This window comes from Budorcas taxicolor, chromosome 6 (assembly GCF_023091745.1).
Source record: "Budorcas taxicolor isolate Tak-1 chromosome 6, Takin1.1, whole genome shotgun sequence".
Taxonomy (NCBI): Eukaryota; Metazoa; Chordata; class Mammalia; order Artiodactyla; family Bovidae; genus Budorcas; species Budorcas taxicolor.
This window is the reverse complement of record NC_068915.1, coordinates 57,426,071-57,452,552: the sequence shown is the minus strand read 5'-3', so window position 1 is coordinate 57,452,552 and position 26,482 is coordinate 57,426,071. Positions and strand designations below refer to the sequence as shown.

At 42.5% G+C, this 26,482-nt stretch overlaps 1 protein-coding gene across 1 annotated transcript in view; it reads left to right on the top strand.

Annotated features, from left to right (window-relative positions):
• RELL1 (RELT like 1) overlaps positions 1-26,482 on the top strand; it is a 79,476-nt gene that overhangs the window by 35,691 nt on the left and 17,303 nt on the right. The window contains exons 2-6 of the mRNA XM_052642042.1: positions 4,744-4,968; positions 8,859-8,930; positions 17,700-17,757; positions 20,816-21,052; positions 25,716-25,854. Coding sequence (XP_052498002.1) covers positions 4,744-4,968; positions 8,859-8,930; positions 17,700-17,757; positions 20,816-21,052; positions 25,716-25,851 — 728 coding nt within the window. The 3' untranslated portion in view covers positions 25,852-25,854. The remainder of the gene's footprint in view (positions 1-4,743; positions 4,969-8,858; positions 8,931-17,699; positions 17,758-20,815; positions 21,053-25,715; positions 25,855-26,482) is intronic.

The window sequence follows — 26,482 nt, the reverse complement described above, 5'->3', positions numbered from 1 at the left end:
TGCCTTCTCCACATATGTATTGATAGTGAGGCAAAATTCAACCCATAGCACCATTCAAACTTGATTTTTTTTCCAGATATTTTTCATCTCAGTGAATGGCACCAGTGTTCACCATGTTATTCATGCAGACACCTGGGCATCATCCTTATCACCTCACTTGCACTTCTGTTAACTTAGGGTCCAGAGCTTACAGAATTTAGAGGCACAATTTTGAAATAGGAACCATTGGATCCAACAGGTTTACAAAGGGATCGGTGATCCATGACTCTCAAATGGCTCACAACCTCTGCTCTATATCTTTTTTTTCTTTAAAGTGTCTACCACCTTGGTACATATATAATACGTATGTAAGAATTTTAAAAAAATTACAGAAAAGCATAAAAATATAAGTAATAATTAACTTATTATTCAATTACTCAGAATCACTTACTGTTTTGATCCTACAGTATGTATGGTTTTTGAATCCATCTTTTAAAATTCATTATTAGATAATAAGTATGTCCCCATATCTTCACAAAATCTTCATGAATAGTGTTAAATGGTGCATATTATTCCATCAAATGGATAGTCAGTGGTTGACTTAGGTATTTTATTATTATCCCATTGTCAAACATGCAGTTGTTGCTAATTTTTGACTTTTTATAAATAATGTTACAACAACCTTTGCTATTAATTTGGACTCAGTTTTTTTCAGAATTCAAATATGAGTCAGCTAAAGACGAAGAAAAAAGATGGACATGGTGTCTCTAAGCAGATTATTAGTGTAAATTGAAGAAACAGTTAAGCCTACCTAAGTTAACTAGGATCTTAGGCATTAATTGTGAATAGTTACTTTGTGATTTAAAAGTTATTCTTAAATTGCTGAGGTAGATAACAAGGATTCTCCAGTCAACTTTTTGCTCTTTAATGATTCTTTGTAGTCTATAACAGGGCTGTACAATATAACTTTTTGTTGTTCACTGGTTCAGTCGCCTTTGACTCTTTGTGACCCCATGAACTGCAGCAGGCCAGGCTTCCCTATCCTTCACCATCTCCTGGAGTTTGCTTGAACTCATGTCCATTGAGTCAGTGATGCCATCTAATCATCTCATCCTCTGTCACTGCTTTCTCCTCTTGCCCTCAATCTTTCCCAGCATCGGGGTCTTTTCCATTGAGTCAGCTCTTCACATCAGGTGGCCAAAGTATTGGAGCTTCAGCTTCAGCATCATTCCTTCCGATGAATATTCAGGACTGATTTCCTTTAAAACTGGCTGGTTTGATCTCCTTGCTGTCCAAGACACTCAAAAGTTTTCTCCAGCACCACACTTCGAAAGCATCAATTCTTCAGTGCTCAGCCTTCTTTATGGTCCAACTCTCACATCCGTACATGACTACTGGAAAGACCATAGCTTTGACTGTATGTACCTTTGTTGGCAAAGTGATGTCTTCAGTTTTTAATACGCTGTCTAGGTTTGTCATAGCTTTTCTTCCAAGAAGCAAGTGTCTTTTAATTTTGTGGCTGCAGTCCGTCACCATATGCAGTGATTTTGGAGCCCAAGAAAATAAAATCTGCCACTGTTCCCACTTTTTCCCCATTTTTTTGTCATGGAGTGATGGGAACCAATGCCGTGATCTTAGTTTTTTGAATGTTGAGCTTTAAGCCAGCTTTTCACTCTGTTCTTTTACGTGTGTCAAGACGCTCTTGGGATGATGGAAATGTTCTTTATCTGACCTCTCTAATATGAACCAGTTAGCCACATATGACTATTGAGCACTTGAAATGTGGTTAGTCCACCTAAGGAACTGAATTTTTAATTTTATCTATTTTTAATTGACTTAAATTTAAATTGCTATTTGTGGTTAGTGATTACTGTATTGGATAGTGCAGTTCTATCAAGATAGTAACTAAACTCTTCTATGTGCTGTGCTTACTCAGTCATGTCTGACTCTTTGCAGCTCCATGGACTGTAGCCCGACAGGCTCCTCTGTCCATGGGGATTCTCTAGGCAAGAACACTGGAGTGGGTTGCCATGCCCTCCTCCAGGGGATCTTCCCAACCCAGGGATCGAACCCAGGTTTTCTGCATTGCAAGTGGATTCTTTACCAACTGAGCACAGGGAAGCCTAAGAATAAACACATTTAGAGTGCTTATCTTTTCCTAAATACTCTAAGTGCTTTACACATAAATGTGTGTGATCCTCACAGTGAATTTAACAAATAATCTTCCAGTTACTTTGCTATATTAAAAAATTGCCACAAAACTTAGTGGCTTAAAACAATGAGTGCCAAAGAATTTGGGGCCACATTTTGAAACCATTGTAGAAAGGTACAATCACTTTGATTCTGTTTTACAGATGAGGAAATTGAGCACAGAGCAGTTAAAAAACTTATTCAAGGTGACATGCCTAGTTAGTGGCCAAGCAATTATGTATGCTAGGCAGTCTGACCTTTTAGCTACAGTGCATCTCTGTAATTTATGTTTCACTAATTTAGAGTCATATCTTCCTCAGCTTTGTCCATGGTGTGGTAATTATGAGATTAAATGACTGACACCTTTCTGTAAATCACAAACTGTGAATTTATAGTATTTTTAAGGGTTTCCTAGAGGTCAAATTAATGATGAACACACATTCGTAACCACCTGATTCAGGAGGAGCTGCCTGGCTTCAATTCTGAGCCCCCTGCTTTCATTCCTGTTTCTGCTGCTTCCTAAAGAGAAATTATCACTTCCAGATTGAAACTGACCATGATTCTGAGTAAAACTCTTTCAGTCTTAACATGTTGCCTGCTTTATCTATTCCTGTTGCCTGGAATATGTTTTTAAAAAGGAATTAATAAATAAAATGCTTAGAATTACTAAGAGAGTTAAATATTTCTGGTTTTTAGTGAAATTAAGTCTTGATGTTAAACCCTAATTTGGATGACGTTTGCATATATTTAGGGAATTGTGTGTGTGTACTCTTTTTTATTCATTCATCCATTTATTAATTATATTCTTGGGAGAGAAATCAGGATAAATATGTAGCTTATCCCCAGATTCTAGAGGTTTCATGATACTTTAAAGAGTGCCACCTTTTACAGAACCTGAGAAACCAGCAGTTTCCTTTCATGGGCAAAGATAATGGTTATTTCCATCTGAAAGTGAGGGAGCCCTTTGTCCTGTGCTCTCTGATATTTTTTGCTGCAGTGATGAAATGTGGTCATTTCACACCTGGTATTTGTCCTCATGTGATCATTACAATACAGTTTTTTCTTTCCCCACCAAAATACTCTTGAGAGAGTTTATAGTTAAATGCATCTAGATTCCCAGTTTCTGGGTTTCTTAAGCAATACGTGTAAATCTCTGTGATGCAGAAAACCTCATTGTATCACTTCAGAATCTGAGTACCCCAAATAACGAGACTACATTTCAGTCAAACCCCACATTTTCCTTTAGTCCTCATCCTTCCTGACCCCCTCCTTTGTGTGATAACTCCCTTTTCATCTTATGTGTGTGAATTGATACTTGGCTGGTTTTCCACACAGTCGGCTCTTTCTCCATTATCTTAACTGGCAGAATCTTATGATTGTATGAGCTGGGCTCACTGTTTCTCCCTCTCACTCCTTCATGGAGGTGACTCAGTTCCGTGTATATCCTGGCACACTCGTGGGCCCAGATATCCCGCTGCTTCTGCTGTAAGTCCGTGTGGAACTTTGACTTGTCCAGAAGCAAATGGCTCCTTCTCACCCGTAGATGCCCCCTTCCCAGCTGCACTATTTCTGAAGTCGTAAAATAGGTCCCCACGGTTCCTGTTTCTTTTAGTGCCCCATGCATACCTTCTCCCAGTCTCTCATGCCTGCCCAGGTGTTCACTTGTTTAGTGCCTGTTTCCAGCACTACCCTACTGGCTCCAAGTTGGCACTGGTCATGCTCTCCTGTTTTCCACTCTCTGTGCAGCTCCCAGCTGGTGCTTTTCATATAACAGTCATGCCATAAATGATAATTTGGGGTGGTAAGCAAATATGCAGATGCACGTGCTTCCATTTTTATATGTGTGCTCCTAGGCCAAGACCTGATGCGTCCTGGATTTGTCTTTTTCCATGCACTAGAACAGTCAGTTTACTTAATCTTTCTGGGACATATGCTCCATGAGGACAAGGGTCTTTGTTTTGCTCAGTGGTAAGTCAGAAATGCCTAAAACGATGCCTGCCATGAAGTTGAGCATTTGCTTTGTTGTAGAAATGGTTCTAGATGTTTTATGTGTATTCATTTATTTCATCTTCATAACAAGCCTCAAAGGGTGGGTTGGCTACTATTAGTACGTCTGTTCATAAGAAACCAAGGCATGGAGATGAAGTCATTGTCCAGAGTCACACAGCTGCAAAGTGGTGGAGCTGGGACTTGACCCCAAGTCTCCTGAGTCTGTGCTTTTAACCGCTAAGGACTCTGCTATGATACCACCTAGTGATGGTGTGTGTACTGTGTGGACCCTTGGCTGAAACTGTGCATTCACTCCAAGCTGTATAGATAATCTCACAGATGAAGAAGCAGAGGCTGACTTGGAGAGCTTAAAAAAAAAAATTACCCCAAGGGGGCCCAGATTATGAGTAGCAGGGTCAGGAAAGGAACTCAAGCCCATGTGCCTGTCCTGCTGGACCCACCAGCCTCTGCCTGGCCTGTGGTTTTGGAAACAGACTCACATTTAACAGGAGCATTTCCCAAGGTTGTCAGGTGTTCCTCGTCGCCAACAGACATCTGATGCGGCTGTGTGTGTCTCTTCCTCAGATCACAGTGGCAGCCACCCGCTACCCTCCAAAACCGAGACGACGCCCTCGCCCACGAACAGCGCTGGGAATGGACACCCGGAATACATCGCGTATGCCCTCGTCCCTGTCTTCTTCGTCATGGGTCTCTTTGGCGTCCTCATTTGCCACCTGCTTAAGAAGAAAGGCTATCGATGTACAACAGAAGCTGAGCAAGACGTTGAAGGAGAAAAGGTTGAAAAGATAGGTAAGAATCTGGATTATTTTTTTTGTGTGTGGGAATGTGAGTGCAGACAATTTTTTAATAAGAAATGAGTCATGTATGTTTTCTGTCTCTGTAAAGCAAGTGATCCATCTTTTTTCATCAAAATATATTTGATGTAATAACATTATGTAAATTTAAAGTGTGCAACACATTATTCTGGTGCATTTATATATTGTAATATGATTGCCATTGTAGTGATGTTTAACACCTCTATCACATAATTGTCAGTTGTTTTTAGGGTAGGAATCATTCAGTTCTAGTCTCTCTGTAAGTTTGATAATTATAGTACAGAAAAGGCGGAGGAACCAGTGATCAAATTGCCAACATCTGTTGGATCATAGCAAAAGAGAATTCCAGAAAAACATCTATTTCTTCTCATTGACTACTTGATCAGTGGATCTTCTTTATCCATTCATTACTTGATGGACGCTAAGAAGTTTCCATATCTTGGCTAGTTTGAATAATTCTGCAGTAAACACAGGAGTGCGTATATCTTTCCACTTTCACTTCCTGTTTTCATTTCCTTTGGGTATATACCCAGAAATGGAATTGCTGGATCATATGATAGATCTATTTTTAATTTTTTGAGGAACATCCATATTGTTTTCCATAGAGGCAGTTCCAGTTTACATTTCCACCAACTGTGCACAAGGGTTCCCTTTTCTCTATACCCTCACCAGCACTTTTACAAAATGATCCATCTTAAAGGCAAATACTATGGTGTAGCATCATTGTAAATATTATAGGAACCACACCTAGAGTTAGAAACTTTGCTTTCATTTATTAAATAACTACGAAGTCATTTACTCTTATTTACCTTGTGGCCTTGGGCAAGTTAATGTGCTCTAAATCACTGCTATGTTTAACTTAACTTAAATTTAATTTTATTAATTTAATTAAAATTTTAATTTAAATGAGGGCAATAATCTGTAAGAGTATTGTGAAATTAGAGGGAAGATACATTTGGTGTTTGTCACAAATGGCACTCAGCATATATTAACCCTTGGGCTTCCCTGGCTCAGAGGATAAAGCATCCACCTGCAGTGCTGGTAGACACAGGAGACTGGGGTTGGATCCCTGGGTTGGGAAGATCCCCTGGAGAAGGGCGTGGCTACACACTCCAATAATCTTGGCTGGGAAATCCTATGGACAGAGGAGCCTGTCAGACTACAGTCCATAGGATCACAAAGAGTCAGACACAACTAAGCAACTTTCACTTTTTTCATATAGTAACCCTTACTGTTGCTGTTGAATTAGATTCTAATACGCACAATAGGAAAACTGAATAGGTCTCGCCATTTTCGTGCTGCTACTTTTGCTTGTGGAGTTAATCTTTAAAAATCTATTCAGTTGTGCAAAAGTAATTGTAGTTTTGCATTGTTGAACTTTGCCATTTGTAATTAGAATACTTTCTTCAACATGGTTATGTTATACATCATTTTAATGTGTATGTTTTATGTTTTTTGCTAATGAATTATTACTTGCTGCTTATTTTATATGTATTTTAGACTATGGAAATGATGTTAGACAGAAAATTTTCTTATTTGAGTTCAAAATGGGTCAGAAAGCAGCAGAGACAACTTGTAACATCAACAACGCATTTAGCCCAGGAACTGCTAATGAACGTACAGTGCAGTGGTGGTTCAAGAAATTTTGCAAAGGCGACGAGATCCTTGAAGATGAGGAGTGCAGTGGCCAGCCACCTGAAGTTGACAAGAAACAATTGAGAAGATCTTTGAAGCTGATTCTCTTACAACTACAGGAGAAGTTGCTGAAGAACTCAATGTTGACCATTCTATGTCGTTTGGTATTTTGAAGCAAATTGGAAAGGTGAAAAAGCTCAATAAGGGGGGGCCTCATGAGCTGACCGCATTAAAAAAAAAAAACAACACACCAAAAAACCTGTCATTTTGAAGTGTTGTTCTCTCTTATTCTATGCAACGACAAACCATTTCTTGATCAGATTGTGACATGCGATGAAAAGTGGATTTTATACAACAACCAGAAACAACCAGCTCAGTGTTTGAATGGAGAAGACGCTCCAAAGCACTTCCCAAAGCCAAACTTGCCCCCCAAAAAGGTCATGGTCACATGGTCTTCTGTCTGTCTGATCCATGATAGCTTTCTGAATCCCAGAAAAACTATTACATCTGAGACGTATTCTCAGAAAATTGATGTGATGCACAGAAAACTGATGTGTACAGCTGACATTGGTCAACAAAAAACACACAGCAACACCTGATTGCATGTTGCACAACCAGCGCTTCAAAAGTTGAACGAATTGGGCTATAAAGTTTGTCTCATCTGCCATACTGCCAAGTAGCCAACTAACTACTGCTTCTTCAAGCATCTTGACAACTTTTTGCAGGGAAAATGAAAATGCTTTCACAACCAACAGGAGGTAGAAAATGCTTTCCAGGAGTTCATCAAATCCCGAAGCACGGATTTTTATGGTACAAGAATAAACAAGCTTATTTCTCTTTGGCAAAACTATTTTGAGTGTAATGGCTCCTATTTTGATTACTAAAGATGTGTCTGAGCCTAGTTATGATGATTTAAAATCAGGGTCCAAAACTGTAATTACTGTTGCACCAACCTAATATGAGGTTGGAGTTTATGTTTATTAAGTAGATGGTTGTGTGAACAGTGCAGTGAAAGAATGACAGGAGCTATGTATTGAGGTCAATGTATTGACCTCAGAGTGTCTCAGCATTTCCTCCTCACATGGAGTTGCTGGATTGTATTTGAAAACCCTGAGAGATGAAGTCCTGTTTTCACCACAGATGTACTTTTCAACCATCCTTTCGGGCCTTGGGGAATAGTTGGTAACTCTCCTTATCCTTTTCAGACCTCAAAGGGCAGTTTTTGCAGAAGTGTGACATTTGGGGGAGGTCACCCTTCAAGTAGGATCAAGGGCAGAGTTGGGGAGCTTCTTCATTCCTTGCCAGCTTGCTGGCCTGTTGGTTTTTCCCACCCCCACTGACCTTTGAGGCAGGGAGTGAGCACAGTCTCCCGATGAGTCATGTGTACATTTATGAGCAAACTGAGGCTGAATGTTTGTCAACAGAAAGCGGGACCTTTCTCTCTCATCCTCTGCAGACGCTATGTAGGTTGGCTTAGTGGTCAGCATGTGCACTGTCTAACTGGACGTGCGTGTTTACGGGGAGGGAGTGGCTTGGGTGGAGAAGACACTTTTTCCAGATTACATGGGTAAGATACCACACCATGATTTCTAGGTCAGCCCTCCTTCTTTCTTGTGTTATGAAAGCGAATGATAAGGATCAGTTTCAGACTGAAGGTTTGACTTTTTTTCCCTAAAGACTATCCCATGTGCAGAGTCTCTCAAAGTAAACTGAGTTTGTAGGTGATTAACCATGGCCAACATTTAGATGATTTGGAAGTATATTTCAAAGTCTTGTGAAGACAGAGATGAATAATTACCCAATTTAAGAAATAAATTAATACTCTGTATATGGTATATCTACAATGAAAATAAAATCCAAGAAAATTTTATTTTAATTCTCTTTCTTCTTTCCATTTCCCCTTTGAGTTTAACAAAATGATGAGAGAGGAGTAATAGTTGTAAGGACTGATAAAGACATCTTGGAAATTAAGCATGTGTCTGGACTTGAGAAGATATTGATGGGCAGTTTGCACCTGTTCTGCTGAGAAAGTTGCTGGGTGCTTGCAGTCAGGTGTGCTAAGAGTGTGCTGAGAGAAAGGTGTGTTACAAGAAAGCAGAATTCCGTGGGTCATCAGCTGAGCTTCCTGGAGACTGTTCAGAGAAGCCTTAGGCTCTGAGACTGCGTGTCTCTTTGACCTCATGCAGGTGAGCAATTGTAACCTGTCCTCCCCTCCCCTTTCTCTTGCAGAGTTGAACGACAGTGTGAATGAAAACAGTGACACTGTTGGGCAGATTGTCCAGTACATCATGAAAAACGAAGGTATGGCTCTTTTAGTGTCCAGAACAATTCATTATTCACATGTTTTATTAAAAACCTGCTTCAGAGAGTTTGGATGGATTCTCCTGTCAACGTTTCTGAAGTTATTGGTAGCACCTTCCACCTAAGCTCACAAATAGCCCAGCTTCCAGCATTATCCTATCAGGAGAGTTTCATGAGTTTTCTAAGAGTCAGTGGGTCTGAGTGTTGCCAAGTCAGCCCTGGAGGCTTACCTTTTAATCCTGGCATCGCCTTGATTGGGGGGAAAGTCATATTACCTCATGAGCCTCAGTTTCTTCCTCTAAAATAATATTTACCTCATGGTATTATTGTGACATATTGCACAGAAGCTGCTTGGTATAATAAGCTCTCAAATATTATCTATTCCTTTTTTTCTGCTTTTAAAAATACTGTGATAAAATACACTAAACATAGAATTTGCTGTTCTACCCATTTTAAAATGTACAGTTCATTGGCATTAAGTACAGTCGCAATGGAGAAGGAAATGGCAACCTACTCCAGTATTCTTGCCTGGGAAATCCCATGGACAGAGGAGCCTGGCGGGCTACAGTCCATGGGGCCGCCAAGAGTCGGACGAGACTGAGCACACACACACTCACACACACATGTTCACAATATTGTGCAAAGATCACCAGTATCTAGTTTCAGAATCTTTTCATCGTCCCAAACTCTGAACACAGTGAGCAGTCACTCCCCATTCTCCACCCTCTTCCCCTCTAGCCTCTGGCAACCCTTCCTCTGCTTTCTGCCTCTGTGAGTTCACCTATTCTATAATCTGTTAAGTGTTAAAGCTTTTAAAAGGTCTAGGCTTCTCTGGTGGCTCAGTTAGTAAAGAATCTGCCTGTAATACAGGAGACCCCTGTTCAGTCCCTGGGTGGGGAAGATCCCCTGGAGAAGGAAATGGCAAGCCACTCCAGTATTCTTGCCTGGGAAATCCCATGGACAGAGGAGCCTGGCAGGCTCAGTCCAAAGGGTCACAAAGTTGGACACAACTTAGCGACTAAACCACTACCACCAAGCTTTAATGACTTTAAGCATTTTTTTCCATTCTGAAATGTATCGTAAACCCCTGTCTTCTTAAATGGAGAATTAGTTTAATCCTGATTAGATAAATCAGGGTCATTTTTCTGAAGCACTGGTGATTGTCTCCACAAGATACCACACCCCAAGTTACTTTTGAGGCGTGTGGCACTCCTGCCCACATACCTGTGAACTAAAAATGCCACCTCTCATATCAGTAAACAAAGAAAGTCATAGCCATCAAGCCATCCATTACAGCGCCGCAGTGCTGAACCCTGAAGGAACCCAAGGAGAGAATACCTGCCATCTAGCAGCCATCAGACTGCAGCCTCTCCCTGACTATGAGTCCTGAGGAAACTCAGGATGTGAAAACACTGGATGCCGGCCCCAGATAGCTGAGGTGCACATCAAAGGAATGATTTCAGTGAGCCCAGACTCTTACATCTTCCCATACATGGAAAAGCGCTGAATTCCTTGACTTGGGATGTCTGGTTTTCTTTTATTAACAGTAACAGTTTGACGTTCTGACTACCTGATCTTTATTGCAAAAATTCTTGTGTATCTTGGCTCCCCACTTTGTCTCTCCGTAGCAGTCTCTCAGAGTTATTTGAGTCTTGTCTCCTGAGCTTGAGTCCTCAGATTTGTCTACTGAATAAAACATAACTTTCAACTTTTAGGTTGCACATAACTTTTAGGTCACAGTTTTTTTCAGCCAACATATCCAATAGCCCTATGCTTTGAATTCTCATGAGAATGTAAAACAAAATGTTTTCCTTGGGCTCTCTCTGGGCCCTGGTAAACACTGTCTCAAGCAGCATGCACTGACGCAGCTGAGCCCTCTGTCTGAAAGTTGAAATACCTCCATACTGCTCAGTAAGTCCCTGCCTTCTGTTCCAAGCCCCTCCCTAGGATCCTTTGTCCCCATAGCCTCACTATTAATCAGAGCATCTGCTTGGCCCAGGCTGCAGTCAGTGCTTCTGACCTAGAGAAGAAGCAACTTCATATGGTTCAGCATACTTTTCATTTTTCTTTAGAGTGGATTTTACATATTTGGCATTGATCTAGGTGCTTCATGTGCATAATATCATTTAATCCTCACAATGTTCCTCTGGAGTTGATATTATTATACCCATTTTACAGATGAAGAAAGGAAGACCCCAACATGGTTAGGGAGTAGTGCCGCCCTACATGGGCCTCTTTCATCTATATATCATTGCCTCGCCTCTCTTCTAGTTTGTCACTTTCAGTTTCTCCAGGATGGAAAACCAGATAATCTAACTTTATAAGATGACGTTTAAAATAACATAAATGACAGTGATCAATTGGATTCGATATCTGTTTTATAAAACAGATCTTGTTGCTCCGCTGGTAAAGAATCCGCCTGCAATGCAGGAGACCTGGGTTTGATCCCTGGGTTGGGAAGATCCCCTGGAGAAGGGAAAGGCTACCTACTGCAGTACTCTGGCCTAGAGAATTCCATGGACTGTATAGTCCATGGGGTCGCAGAGTCGGACACGACTGAGCGACTTTCACTTTCACTTTTTTTCACTTTTCCTTCAGGGAGCAGTATTTGGTGATGCTATTCTTGAGGACTCAGTGGTGCATATTTCTTTTGCATAAAGAAGTGGGTTTTAATTTGCATAAGAAGTACCCAAATTTGTTCTTGGCATAAAAGCTCCAGCCATTACAGAAGTGCACCGAGTAAGGTGTGGATGGCCCTTCATTTCTCCTGGGTCTTGCACAGTCGAAACTGCCTTCATGTACATGTATATGTATGGTTGAGTCCCTTTGCTCTCCGCATGAAACCATCACGACTTGGTTAAAGAGCTATTCTCCAGTACAGCTTCCCTGGTGGCTCAGAATCCGCCTGCGATGCAGGACACCTGGGTTTGATCCATGGGTCAGAAAGATCCCCTGGAGAAGGAAATGACAACCCATTCCAGTATTCTTGCCTGGAGCATTACATGTACAGAGGAGCCTGGTGCGCTACAGTCCATGACGTCGCAGAGTTGGACAAGATTGAGTGATTATCACTCACTCCAATACAAAAAAAATAGTTGGGGGAAAAAGAAAGAGAAAGAAAGAAACTGCCTTCATGGCTTTGGGAAGCTTGGAGACCGGTGGGACCTGGGCTTCTGAGAGCTGAAGCAGCTGCTGAGTGAGTGAGTGCTGCACGAGGGGTTACTGAGAGGTGAGTGGTGTGAAATGTCAGCTGTGAACACTTTACTGGGGGCTGAAGTTCTCCTGTATAACTTCATGTTTGGCACTGAATGCTTGCTAACTGCCAGGCCTGTTCTAAGGGTTTTCTGGGATCCCTATGATTCAGATATATCATTTCCAATTTATTGTTGAGAAACCGAGGTCTGCAGCACATAACTAACTTGCCAGTGTCACCCTGCTGCAATTAGCAGATTTGAACTCCAGCCTCTGATATCAGAGTCCATACTTGTGTACTGTCACTGCTTCTTCCTGGTGTCAGGAAGGATGAACGATAAACTTCCTCCTTTCAAAGAGATAACATATACAGCTGGGGCATTTTATAGAACTCTAAATATTAATGCATTAAATTATCCAAACCACCTTATGAAGTCAGCCTTGTTACCATCCCATTTTGCAGATGAGGAAACAGAGGCCCAGAGGGTAAGAAAGTCGCCTAAGGTCATCAAGCTGGCCTCTGGCAGGATGGTGCCAGCAGTGGGCTCTTTTCTCCTATTACAGCCGAAGTGAAACCTGTGGGTCCTTGAAGGAAGCAGACTATATAATTTCTTCACTCCCACACTCACAGACTCTAGGACTCCTCTTTTCTTTTTTAATTATGTCCTTTTCCTTTTGGAAAGTAGCTTTTTAGTTTCTGCTGCCTTGATTACCAGTGGAGTAATCAAAGCACTGATTTCATTCTTTCTCCTCTGCTCCCCAGTTCTTTGCCTTCTGTCTTTCTTATCCTTCACTCTTCTACCTGTAAGGGCCTTCTTCTGTCCGTCTATGATTTCTCCTGTGACCTCATCCTTATGTGGCCTTGGTTCTCCTTGGCCACCAGGAGACAGCTGATTTCATTGGGTACTCACACACAGTGACCTCTCTAGCTTCCAGCCTGTGCGAAAACCACAGCTGGAGGAGTAAATAGGTACTGGGTCTCTTACCAGTTCATAACCTAGTTTTATTAGTTTGCCTTGGAGACTTAAATTCTCTGTAGAACAAAATGTATTTTTCTTTTCTTTTCTTTGTCATTAACAGACTCTGAAGTTAATATCCATTTAGACCTCCATGTTGAGGTTAATTAACTTTCTATTTTTTAAAATAACACATTGTAACATAATTTTTCTTTAAACATTGAAGAAAATGAATAAAATTGAGTACAAACCATTACCCTTTTTCCATGTTTATTTAGGTTTTCTTTGCCTGTGTTTACATATTTTAAAACTCTTTCAGTCCTGATATATGACTCATCTTCTGCTTTGCATTTTTAATTTGGCTAAGGGGGTAATACTTCACCAGTACTCACGGTGACATTCTTATTTATGGTTTAAACCTATCATGTCTTGGATGTTGCAAATCAAATTTCGTTTAGACAAATATCTCTTGTAGGATGAATTTATGGGCTAAGCTGCACACTGATTATTTTCCCACTAGTCTGTAATCCTTTCTAAACAGAGCAGGACTGAAGAGCATTTGGGTGATCACTGCGGAAGTTTGGAAAGTACCTGCAACTCTCCAGCTGGGCTTCTCTACCAGGGCCAGACACTGTCTGAAAATAGCAGCACCTGTCAGTATTGTGATTACTGTCCAAGCACCCCTGATTATAGTTATTTACACTGGGCAGAAGAGAAGGGTCCCTTGGTGAAATTCTTATCTTGGCACTCAATTTGTGTGATGGCTAAAAGTATTTCTTCATAAACTACCATCATCACTGAGTAGATCTCTGAAACTTGCTATAATGATTATGCAAACATCCTGTGAACTGTTAAACCATCATCATTTGGATGGAGACTCAGAAGGAGTAGGGAGGAGTTGGTTTGGGTGAAATGCACCCACCCTAGAGTCAGATAGACCAGGTTTTTGTATCTAGGTCTGTTTCTAGCTGTGGGATTCTGGACAGTCAGTTACAGTCTTTAGGCCTCAGTGTCTGTCTGTAAAATGGGGATGATAATTCTGCCTGCTATTAGAGTGAGTCCAACATGGAGGGTCTACAAAGCGTTTTGACAGTGGCTGGCACATACCAGGATCTTGCCTTGAATGTAAGGGAAAACTTGAAAGAGAATAATGGTGGGAGAGAAAACAGGGCTGATTTTGACTACTCTATGCATATTATCAGGCAGAAGTTCAGGAAAGAAGAGAGAGAGGAAGCAGTATTTGGAAATGACTGCCCACTAGAAAATTTCCCCTGTTCTTGACAGGTTTTGCTTGCCCTGTAACTGACTCCTCCCATCCTTTGGACACCCATGACAGGAAGTATAGTTGGACAGAATGTGGACAAGTGTAGGGGAGGGGACTTCCCTGGTGGGCCAGTGGTTAAGAATTAGCCTTGCAATGGGGAGGATACAGGTTCGATCCCTGGTCAGGGAGCTAAGATCCCTCATGCTGCGGAGCAACCAAGCCTGTGTGCCACAACTACTGAGCCTGTGCACCATAAAGAAAGATTTCCACAAGATGAAACAAAGATCCCGATGCAGCCAAATAAATTAAGTTTTTTAAAAAAGGTGTGGGGGAAACCGTCTCTTGGAGCTTATTGGAGTTATGAGTAATCACAAGGAGATGTATATTTAATAGAACTTAATTGGGTTTTGCTCTTTTATAGTAATTTTATAACCAAATTAAAGCATGTGTTTATGTGCTAATGGTGGTGTTATGTTAGGGTTTTCTCATCACAGGAAACCAAAAAGGTTCACAAGGGATAGTTCACTAAGATTTACTCCCTGGTATAGACTGGGTGATAGCCTAGAGACAAGGGTCTACATGAGTGCCTGTGTGCATGTATTGGTCCTACATGAGCATGCATGTTATTTGCATAAAAACTTAAGCCTACTCTTAAATCATTGCTCACAGCAAACAAAGGGGTTGTGTACTATTGTTTCTAAGAAATAAGGATGAAGTACAGGGATACATGAGTATATGAGAAACAACACAAGCCTAAAAACATGTAGTGTTTTAATATATTTTAATTATCTTCCTGGGACCATTTTATAATTTGATGTTTCTAACAGAGGTCATCATTTTGCAGGTGATAAATTTTCTCAGGTAACTATATAAACTTTTTGAAATGCTCATCTTTATAAGTGAATGCTGTTAGTGTTATCTTCATTTTCATTTCTTTCTTTGGTTGTTATTTCCCCTCCTTTTTGTTAGTAGTTTTGAAGTTTAGTAAAAGGTGGCATAATGTAAATGTCAACTGGCAAATTATTGTGTATTCCCTAAACACTTTATCTGAAAGAAAATGTTTTTTGGAATTCGTAGTATTAGTTCAAGGGAAATGATTAAATTATATTTCAATTTGACTTAGAGGGGTAACATGCCTTTTTTTGACCTGTGGGAGAAGACACTACTTATCCATTTCAGTGCTTTTTTTTGTTATGATAAGAGTCTTTTTATATCAAAACTTGTATTTGGAAGTGTATTTGTGCATTTTCACTGATAGTCATGAAAGGCAAATAAATTATTTCTTTTTGAAAATGATAGTGTGTTCCATTAGTATTTCTTCAAAAATCCTATGCATTTGCAAGGGTTGTGAAGGGGATAATATTGGATTGTAGGGGCAAAAATATCCCTCACTATTTTATATGTAAAACACAGATATGCATATAATACATAAACAATTATCTTCAGTATTATAGTTTTATGGGAGGATGAATTAGGAAAAAATGTCAAAAAAAAAAGCTTCTAGGTGGAGCAGTCGTGAGAAAAAGTTGCAGAACACTAGATCCATCTTTAACTGTTGACTTAAAAGCAGGAGTGTTGAAACTGGAGCTAATTTTCCTTCTCTTGGAATTTCGAGATTGTTGAATATTAAATGTTGGTGTTAGCTCACATGGTAAATAGTGATTTAAAAAAAAAATTGTTTCATGTCTAGAGAACGCATGGTTAGTACTGAGAACAGCACTTTGGAAATCAATGGAGAGGTTTCCCTGGTGGCTCAGTGTTAAAGAGCGTGCCTGCCAGTGCGGGAGACACGGGTTCGGTCCCTGATCCGGGAAGACCCCACATGCCTGGAGCAGCTCAGCCCGTGTGGCGCAGCTACAAGGCTGTGCACTAGAGACTGGGGGCTACAACTGCTGAAGCCCATGTGCCTGGAGCCTGTGCTCCAGCAGGAGAAGCCACCGCAGGGAGAAGCCCGGGCACTGCAGCTGGAGAGGGGCCCCCACGTGCCGCAACTAGAGAAGCCCAGGGAGCAACGAAGGCCCAGCACAGCCGAAAACAAAGAAAGATGTTTTTAAAAAATCAACGGAACGGGGTCAAGAGTCAGGCATAACATCTGGCCTGGCCAGGAGATACCCAAGAGGAACTTGACCATTCAGTTCCATCTTTTATTCTTAAGACTTGACACCCTACAAAAAATGAAGTAACGTGTGTCTGTGTACAGTGGGCACCCAAGAAGCTGAGATTCAGTTTAGTTGGCTTTAGCTGGCTTTAGTTGCCAGCCTAGGCTCCACCTACAAATTTGGATTTTTTAAAAAATTTAACATTAGAAGTCTAATTTGACTCAGTCCATATTAGATAACTGCTGTGTGTAACCAGTGAACTTCTTAGGTAAGCACTAGTGGTAAAGGACCCACCTCCCAATGCAGGAGACATAAGAAACCTGGGGTTCAGTCCTGGGTCAGGAAGATTCCCTGGAGGAGGGCACAGCACCTCCCTAGTATTATTGCCTGGATAATCCTCACAGACAGAGGAGCCTGGCAGACTACAGTCCATAGGGTTGCACAGAGTCGGACACGACTGAAGTGACTTAGCACTCACGCATGACCCTGACCATCATTTGAAATTTTAAGATAGCTGGCTAGAGTTAAGGTCTTGTATGGTCCTTAAGCAGAGCTACACCAAATGGCCCACCTGAAAAACTAACCCTTTCTCATCCCCAGTGCTGTGTGGGATAGACTTGATGCTGTTACTGTGCTCTGATCAGGCATGTCTAAAGATCAGACTCTTTGCGACCCCATGAACTATAGCCCCCCAGGCTCCTCCGTCCATGGGATTTTCCAGGTAAGAATACTGGAGTGGGGTGCCATTTCCTCCTCCAGGAGATCTTCCTGACCCAGGGATCAAACCTGAGTCTCCTGTGTGTGCTGCAGGCGGATTCTTTACCACTGAGCCATCGGGGAAGCCCATAGACTTGATATTACATGGGGTATCCAGAATTGAGGGCCAAAGTTATTAGAATTTAGGTCTCGAGTCATGCATTTCATGACATATTTAGCAGAGTGAGTTAAATTGAGTTTCCCTTTGGTTTGAGAAGAGGAGAAAGCAATTTCTATGGTATATTGCTGATGATGTATAGGAAGCAGAGCTTTGTGGTAGATCTGCTTTCCCTTGCAAAGATCCTGTGCCACTCTCACTAACTTCCTGCGGGTTGAAAATTACCTGGACTTCCCTTGGGAAAGGCCCTGCCTTCTCCAGGGCCCCAAGGCCTCATCTGTGAATCGAAGAAACTCAATAGGTGTTTCTCCAACAGCTTTTCTGATATGCTAATTCTATGATCACTCATCTAATACATTCCATTTTAATTTTTTTTTTCTTTAGCAAATGTTGATGTTTTAGCGGCAATGGTAGCAGATAACAGCGTGTGTGATCCTGAAAGGTGAGTGCTTTCCCCCTGATTTTATGAGGCTTTTGTTTTCAATTATCTGCTGGAGCAGGTTTCTCTACTTTGTCCTTATTGATACGTGAGCCAGAGAATTCTTTGCTGTGGGGAACTGTCCTGTGCCTTGTAGGAAGTTTAACAGCATTCTTGGCCTCCAGTGAATAGATGCCATTGTCCCTTTCTCCTGCGATGTGACATCCCACAGTGTCTCCTGACATTGTCTGTGTCCCCTGGGGGTGAAGTCGCCCCTAGTTGAGAACTGCTGGGTTAGCGAACCATGATGGGAGGAGGAAGGCCTGGAACTGGGCACCTAAATTGTCTTCCCTGCACCACTTACGGCTCCCCTCTTCTCGAGTAAGTTAACTGACTACTCTGAGCTCAAGTTCCATTATCTATAAACTGGGGGTAACCACCATACCAACCTAACTGGAACATCATAAGAAATACAGAATATCTTGGGCATTGAAAGACCTCCATGAACAATTCTGCTTAAATGAAAAACTGGGCTGGTTTGGGAGCACCTGCTAAGTTCTATTTTTGTATTAGGGTATAGATGTTTGTTTTAAATTATGGTTGTTGAACTTTACAGTTGGTCATAATTATAATCACAGGCAAGTATATTTCTGTGTAGTCTTTCATGCTTCAGAGAGCATTTATTGAGTGCCTGCTGTGTGGTGGGCATGATGCTGGAGCTGGGCCTTCATACATCCTTGCCAAGGAGGACTCAGTCTATTGGGGAGTAGAAACAAGAAGTATGGGAAGCTTGTGGGGAGAGGAAGTTCAGGACAAAAAGCCCAGGAGAGTGAAAGTGTGGGATACCCCGGGAAGGTTCAGTCTAGGGTGGCCTGAGGATGTGCTGTGGACAGAAGCGGGAAGGACCAAGGAAGCAAATTGGGTCTGAGTGACCTGGCAAGGGGTTTGGACTTTTTTCTGCTTACTCTCTGGGTTGTGCACGCAGCACATCTTAGCTGTTTCATACATGTTTGTGAAACCGGCCGCATTAGATCTGCGTTTCAGGGAGGTGACTCAGTTCAGGAAGGACAGTGTTGGGAGCCCTGGTGGTGTAGTTCGTAGAGACTTATGGGCTGTGGGTCCCCCCACATTCCAGCCCTGACCACAGGCTCATCTAAGGACTGTGTCACCTCAGTCATCTTCAGTTCAGTTCAGTTCAGTTCAGTCGCTCAGTCGTGTCCGACTCTTTGTGACCCCATGAATCGCAGCACGCCAGGCCTCCCTGTCCATCACCAACTCCCAGAGTTCACTCAGACTTGCGTCTATAGAGTCAGTGATGCCATCCAGCCATCTCATCCTCGGTCGTCCCCTTCTCCTGCCCCCAATCCCTCCCAGCATCAAAGTCTTTTTCAATGAGTCAACTCTGCATGAGGTGGCCAAAGTACTGGAGTTTCAGCTTTAGCATCATTCCTTCCAAAGAAATCCCATTAGAGCATCCTAAAGTCCCCATCACTGGATTTTATGCACAGCACGTATAGATAATTGTTTCTTTTTTTTTTCTTTTGATAAATGTTTCTTGAATGAATGTTGTTAAATTTTCAATTCAACCTCCTAATATGTGGTATTAACATTGTTTTACCCCAGAAAGCTGCAGCTGTGTGTTTTTATTTTAACAACCTAAAAAGTATCTTTAACGAATGCCAGGAAACTTTTGGCTGTTTGGGGTCTTTGAGACTTTCTCTTCAGTTATGCATGCTCCTTTTGAAGTGGACAAGTGGGCTGACTATCTGTAGCATGAAGGCTGGTTGATGCTATCATGAGACCTCCAGATGCCTTTGGGACTCTTGGCCTGGTCTCAGGAGTCAGGCTCTGCTGTGACACGCTGACTGGCCCACACCCACACTCACACCCATCTATTCCACATCAGAGCCCAGATTCCTGGTCAGGCCAGCCCTGTCGTGTCTTAACTCCCCCTTTTCTAGATTACCAGAGGCCTGACACGTGCCTTTTGAAAGCAGCCAGCATCTAACCTTTAGACTTGTGCTTTTTATACTTTGGATGGTCTGGCTGGGTTTCTTCTAGGTTATCAAAGTAGTCTCCTCTGTTTCTGAAGCACTGTAGCATGATGGTTAAAATCATGGTTTCGGATTTAGTCTTTCTAGATTTGAATCTCAGAGCCATCACTTGTTAGCTGTGTGACCTTGAGCAAGTTGCTTAACTGCTCTGAGGCTCAGTGTCCTTGTTTTTAAATAATTCCGATTTAGAGGTTTTGTAAAGATCGAATGCTTAGAATGCTAAGTGTTAGGTTTTTATTATTACTATTATCAACATCTCTTTTGAGCATCACTTGATATCTTGGCCTAAAAGCTTTCTTCCTTTGACCCAATCAATAGTCAGACTGTATCAAATATTCTTTCCTAAGTCATCCAATGATTTGATTGGAATTTAAGTTTTTCTTTCCTCCAGGGTATATATATTCAGGGCCTCTCTTTGCTTAGAGATCTAGAAGGCATTTGGGTAAGTATGAGAAATTAGTTTGCATGAAATTAGATTGTGTGAGAAGGGAGATTAGCCCTACAAGGAAAGAAACCTCGTACTTCAAAGACAAACTGCATCTTCATTAAAAGCAGTCATTCATTTCCAACCAGTTAACTCCATAGACGGCAGCCCACTAGGCTCCCCCGTCCCTGGGATTCTCCAGGCAAGAACACTGGAGTGGGTTGCCATTTCCTTCTCCAATGCGTGAAAGTGAAAAGTGAAAGTGAAGTCACTCAGTTGCATCCGACTCTTAGCGACCCCATGGACTGCAGCCTACCAGGCTCCTCCGTCCATGGGAGTTTCCAGGCAGGAGTACTGGAGTGGGGTGCCATTGGCTTCTGCAACTAGAAGTGATAAATCACATCATTACTGTTCACAATGAGGTGTCATTGTATAGTCTCAAAAGCTGAGTACCTGCTGCCTGAGATCAGTCCACAAAGCCCATTTGTATAATTGGAAGAGGTATATATATTTTTTAATTTAAACCTTTCTTACATTACAGAGAGAGCGAATGACATAGCTATTTCTTTCAAGTAACCTTTAATTTTTTTTCTTCCTATCTTAGCCCAGTGACGCCCAGCACTCCTGGGAGCCCGCCGGTGAGCCCTGGGCCCTTGTCACCAGGGGGCACCCCAGGGAAGCATGTCTGCGGCCACCATCTGCACACAGTGGGAGGTCCTGTCGAGCGGGACGTGTGTCATCGGTGTAGGCACAAGCGGTGGCACTTCATAAAACCCACCAACAAGTCCAAAGAGGGCCGCCCGAGGCGCCAAGGAGAGGTCACCGTCCTCTCTGTGGGCAGGTGAGTCCTGGGATGCTTGGGGTTTGTGTGACATGGTTGCTCTGCTGTGTGGATTTGTACACCTGTTAAATGTAGTGTGTGTTCTCCAGAGCCTGGCTTGGTCCTGTCTCTTGCCTTCTTTGATATTTTCTGGTGTGAGTCCTGCATTTTTCCAACAGAAGAAGAATTCTAAGAGGTGGCTATTGTGAGATCAGATGTGAGATGTATTGATTAAGGTAACAAATTAATTACTTGCTGTATTAGGGTTTTCCAGGAATCAATAAGATTCTGTATGTATTGTTTGTGTGTGTGTGTGTGTGTGTGTGTGTGTGTGTGTGTGCTTCCCAGAATGCCACTAGTGGTAAAGAACCCACCTGCCAATGCAGGAGATGTAAGAGACATGGTTTCAATCCCTGGGTCGGGAAAGTCCCCTGGAGCAGGGCAGGGCAACCCACTCCAGTATTCTTGCCTGGAGAATCCCACAGACAGGGGAGCCTGGCAGACTATGGTCCATAGGGTTGCAAAGAGTTGGACACAACTGAAGCAACTGAGCATGCATGCATATATATACATAATCAATAAGATTCTATATTATGCTTCCTGGTGGCTCAGGTAAAGAATCTGCCTGCCAGTACAGGAGATGTGGGTTTGATTCCTGGATCAGAAAGATCCCCTGGAGGAGGAAATGGCAACCCACTCCAGTATTCTTGCCTGGGAAATCCCATGGATAGAGGAGTCTGGCAGGCTGTAATCCATGGTGTCGCCAAGAGTTGGACATGACTTTAGCGACTAAACCTTCACCATATTATATATATATATGCACACACGCATACATACGTATGAGAAGAGATTTATATGGGAATTAGCTCACATGATTCATGGAGGCCAAGAAGCCCCACCACTTTCTGTCTGCAATCTGGAGAACCAGAAGAGCTGGTGGTAATTCACTCCAAGCCCAAAGGTCTGAGAACCAGGCAAGCCAATGGTGTTAGTCCTGGCACCAGTCTGAAGGCCTAGGAACCTGGAATGCTCATGTCTGATGGCAAAAGAAGAGTAATGTGTCAGCTCAAGGAAAAACAGCAAATTCAGTCTTCCTCTGCCATTTTGTTTTGTTGGGGCCTTTGAGGGTTTGGATGATTCTCATTTGCATTGGGGAAGATCTTTACTCAATCAACCAATTCAAATGCTAATATCTTCTGCAAAAGCCTTCTGCAAATGCCCTCAGACACACCCAGAACTAATGTTTTATCAACTCTCCGTGCAGCCCTTGGCCTGGACAAGTGACAGCATCACACTTTCTCCAATAGATAAAGAATCTCCACGCTATATAGCAGTTCCTGTCACTCGTGGAGATCAGATTGGTGGTGGCTCTTGGAGCGGTCATCCAGAGCCCCAGGTCCTTTCCATCTTGTGCCTCTGCCAGGTTTGCTAGCAGGAGAAAGTCCTCAGAGGATTGTTCACAAAAGGTTTTAATGGGATGGGCCTGAAGTGGCACATTTCATTCTTCTCACATTCCTCTGGCTGGCGTTCAATTACTCGGCCACACCTAACGCCCGGGGAGGTAGGAATTGTCATCCAGCCATGTGCTGGGAAGAAGGAAAGAGAAGGAGCTGGTCCAGTCTCTGCCATGAAAGATCATGTGGGCTCCTGGGACTGCTTTCTTTAGTTCGCCTCCTCTGTGCCCTGGTTCCCTGGTCTTAAAGTTCCATTTACTGGTGACCTAGATGTGATACGGAGGTCTTTGGGGGTGATGAATCAATTTGACGATGTGTGTGTGTTAGTCACTTAGTTGTGTTTGACTCTTTGTGACCTCACGGACTACAGCCTATCACGTGCCTCTGTCCATGGGATTTCCCAGGCAAGAATACTAGAATGGGTTGCCATTCCCTTTTCCAGGAGATCTTCCTGACCCAGGGAGGGAATGCAGGTCTCCCACATTGCAGGCAGTTTCTTTACGGTCTGAACAACCAGGGTAGTAATTTGATGATACGTGGTGAGCTTCCCTGGTGGCTCAGATGGTAAAGAATCTGCCTGCAATGCGGGAGACCTGGCTTTGATCCCTGGGCTGGGAAGATGCCCTGGAGGAGGGCATGGCAACCTGCTCCAGTATTCTTGCCTGGAGAATCCCCATGGACAGAGGAGCCTGGCGGGCTGCAGTCCATGGGGTTGCAAAGAATCGGACATGACTAAGTGACTAAGCGCACACACACACACACACACACACACACACACACACACAGAGCATTTTTGGTTGATTTTGAGAGTCCCACGGGAACTGCATGGCTAATGGTGCACGGGCAAAGGCAGTAGAGAGTAGTGGTGGGGAGTAAGCATGCTGGAGCCAGACTGCGGAGGCCCTGAGCAAACACTGACAGTGCTGCCTATGTGGTCCTGCTTTCTCTGCTGATAACTCTAGGAAGAGTAGCCTAGACTCACCAAATTGCCCTCATTTGAGTCCTGGCATCACTACAAACTGTTCCTTCTCTCTGTGCCTCAGTATCCGCCTCTATAAAATGGGAATGACACCTCACTGGGTGGCTGTGAAGACTAAATAAGGTGACTCATGTAAAGATCTTAGTTCAGTTTTTGTTGATTATTATACACTCAAGAATTGTTGGCTCTTATTAACCAGAAGGACCTACTGTACAGCATAGGGAACTCTGCTTAGTATTATGTAGTAACCTAAGGGGGAAAAGAGTTTGAAGAATGGATACACGTGTATGTATAACCGAATCATTCTGCTGTACGCCTGAAACCTAACACAACATTGTTAATCAGCTATGCTACAATATAAAATAAAAATTAGAAATAAGGAATTGTTGTCTGTTATTATTATTTTATCATTTGAGTTTCACTGAGTTTTACCATGTGTTGCACAGGCAACAAGGAAACTGCATGGCTCTTTGCCACTCACAGCAAAACAGTGCTCCTCGTGACCATGCTGTTTTATTCAGAACAGAGTCATGGGAACTTATGAATGTAGAGTGGGGTGAGAACCTGCAAGTTGTTTGGACAAAGTGTATTTTGTTTGCTTTAAAAAAAAATCTGCTGAAACTTTCTACTCAGATTCAACATGGCTTTTTAAAATGCCCCAGATCCTAGCACAAACACTGTAAAGTAATTAAACTCTAATAAAAAAATGCCCCACATCCAACTCTGTGTCTTGCAGGTATTAACAGAATAAATACTATGAATGTTGAATGAGCAGGCTGCTTTTCAGCATATGTTGCTTCAAGAGAGTCTTAGAGTTTGACTGCCTAGGTTTGTGGTGACAGCTTTTTTCCTGATACTCCTTTCACTTCCGCGGCATCTCCCTCCTGCTTCTGGTGGGTGAGCTCATTTTAGACAAAGAAGCAGAATTTATCTTAGATGGTTATGAGGGAAGTGAAGACCAGGACTAGAGACTTACAAAAGACTTATGAGAAAAGTATTCCAGTTGAATAAATTTTCCTTCTCTTTTAATTCTTAAGGAAAATTTCTCTCAAATTCCTTAACTCTTAATGAAAGCCAAATTTGCTTAAAAAAAAAAAAAAAAAACAGACAAAACCCAAGCATACACAAAAACCCTGCCTCTGACTGATGCTGATAAACATGTGATTGGGGCCATGTGTGTGTGTGCATGCCTGTGTGTAGAGAGACATTCTACCAGGAAAAGTTTGAGAAAGGCAACTGCCTAGTGAACATCTGATTTACATACTAGCCAAGCTTTTATCCAATCTCTGTGGTTAAAACAACTGATGTAAATGCTCAGGTCCTTGTTAGAAACCACAGCTCTGAGGCTGTTTCATATTTGAGTGCCCTTGTTTCTTAGTGCATTTTCACATGCTCTATAAACTGCGTAGCAGAGTCTGTGATGTGTTGAGTGAAGAGTAGCTGGGAGGTTTGGCGGGGGACCGGGAGCCTTGCTCTGTGGGATGGTCCTTCCTGTTGTATATGGTGAATTTCTTTTCTTTTAAAAAAATTTTTTTTTGCTTGAGGTATAGTTGATTTAAAATGTCATGTTAGTTTCAGATGTACAGCACAGTGATTCAGTTTTTATTACACACACACACATACACACACACACACACACGTATTCTTTTTCAGATTCTTTTCCCTTATAGGTTGTTACAAAATATTGAGTATAGTTCCCGAGAGTCCCTTGGACTGCAAGGAGATCCAACCAGTCCATTCTAAAGGAGATCAGTCCTGGCTGTTCTTTGGAAGGACTGATGCTAAAGCTGAAACTCCAGTACTTTGGCCACCTCATGTGAAGAGTTGACTCATTGGAAAAGACTCTGATGCTGGGAGGGATTGGGGGCAGGAGGAGAAGGGGACGACAGAGGATGAGGTGGCTGGATGGCATCACCGACTCGATGGACGTGAGTTTGAGTGAACTCCGGGAGTTGGTGATGGACAGGGAGGCCTGGCGTGCTGCGATTCATGGGGTCGCAAAGAGTCGGACACGACTGAGCGACTGAACTGAACTGAACTGAACCCTGTGCTACATAGTAGGCTCTTGTTGATTATTTTATTATATATGGTAGTGTGCACCTGTGAATGTGGTGATTTTCACTGCTGTCCTAACTTTTGACTGCGTTTGTTTTGGGATCCTCCAGGTGGATTTTTAGTTCATTCATGATTCTTGTTCAGTGGAAAAGCAAAACCCATCATCTCTCCTCTTCCCCCCGCTCCACCCTCTCAGGTTTAGAGTTACAAAAGTGGAACCCAAGTCCAATCAGAAGGAGCGGAGAAGTTTGATGTCGGTTAGTGGGACCGACAGTGTCAATGGGGAGGTGCCGGTGACGCCTGTGAAGAGACAGCAGAGTGACGCAGAGTAGCAGGTGAGTTGCGGATGTGGCGGCATGGGGGTGGGGTGGCACATGGTGGGGAGAAGGTGCTGAAGAGCATCCCTGGGGTCTATGGTGACATGAGAGTGACTCGGCAAGGACATGCGAGTGGAGCAGGCAGGGCTCTAGGGGACAGAACACCATCTCCTCTCTGCCCAGAGCTTTGTGTGAAGAGCCCATCAACACAGGTGCCTCTAGAGGCTTGGCCTACGTGGTGATGAGGAGGATTACTTATGAGGCAATGTGGAGTGGTGGAGATTGTGGTAAACTAGAGATCACATGCCCCATCTATAGGGTTTGCATGCCCACAAGACAGGAGGCACTTAGTGTGGCTATATCTTTGCAAAAAAAAGATGGAAATCTAGGAGTTTTTACATATGAAATCACCACAGACTTTTAAATGTTGGCAGCGTGGTAAAAATCCTTTTAAAAACCATTCAGGCCAAATGACACATAATCTTGTCGTCACTTCTAGGTTAACAGGGATTTGATAAAGCCTGGAGCAAGCATAGCAATGCTTTTTCCTTTGAGAAACTAGTTTTCTTTGATGCCTCACAGTTCTAAAATATCCCTAGTAGAAATATTACTCTTTCCATCAGATATTTTGAAGCAATTTAAAAGT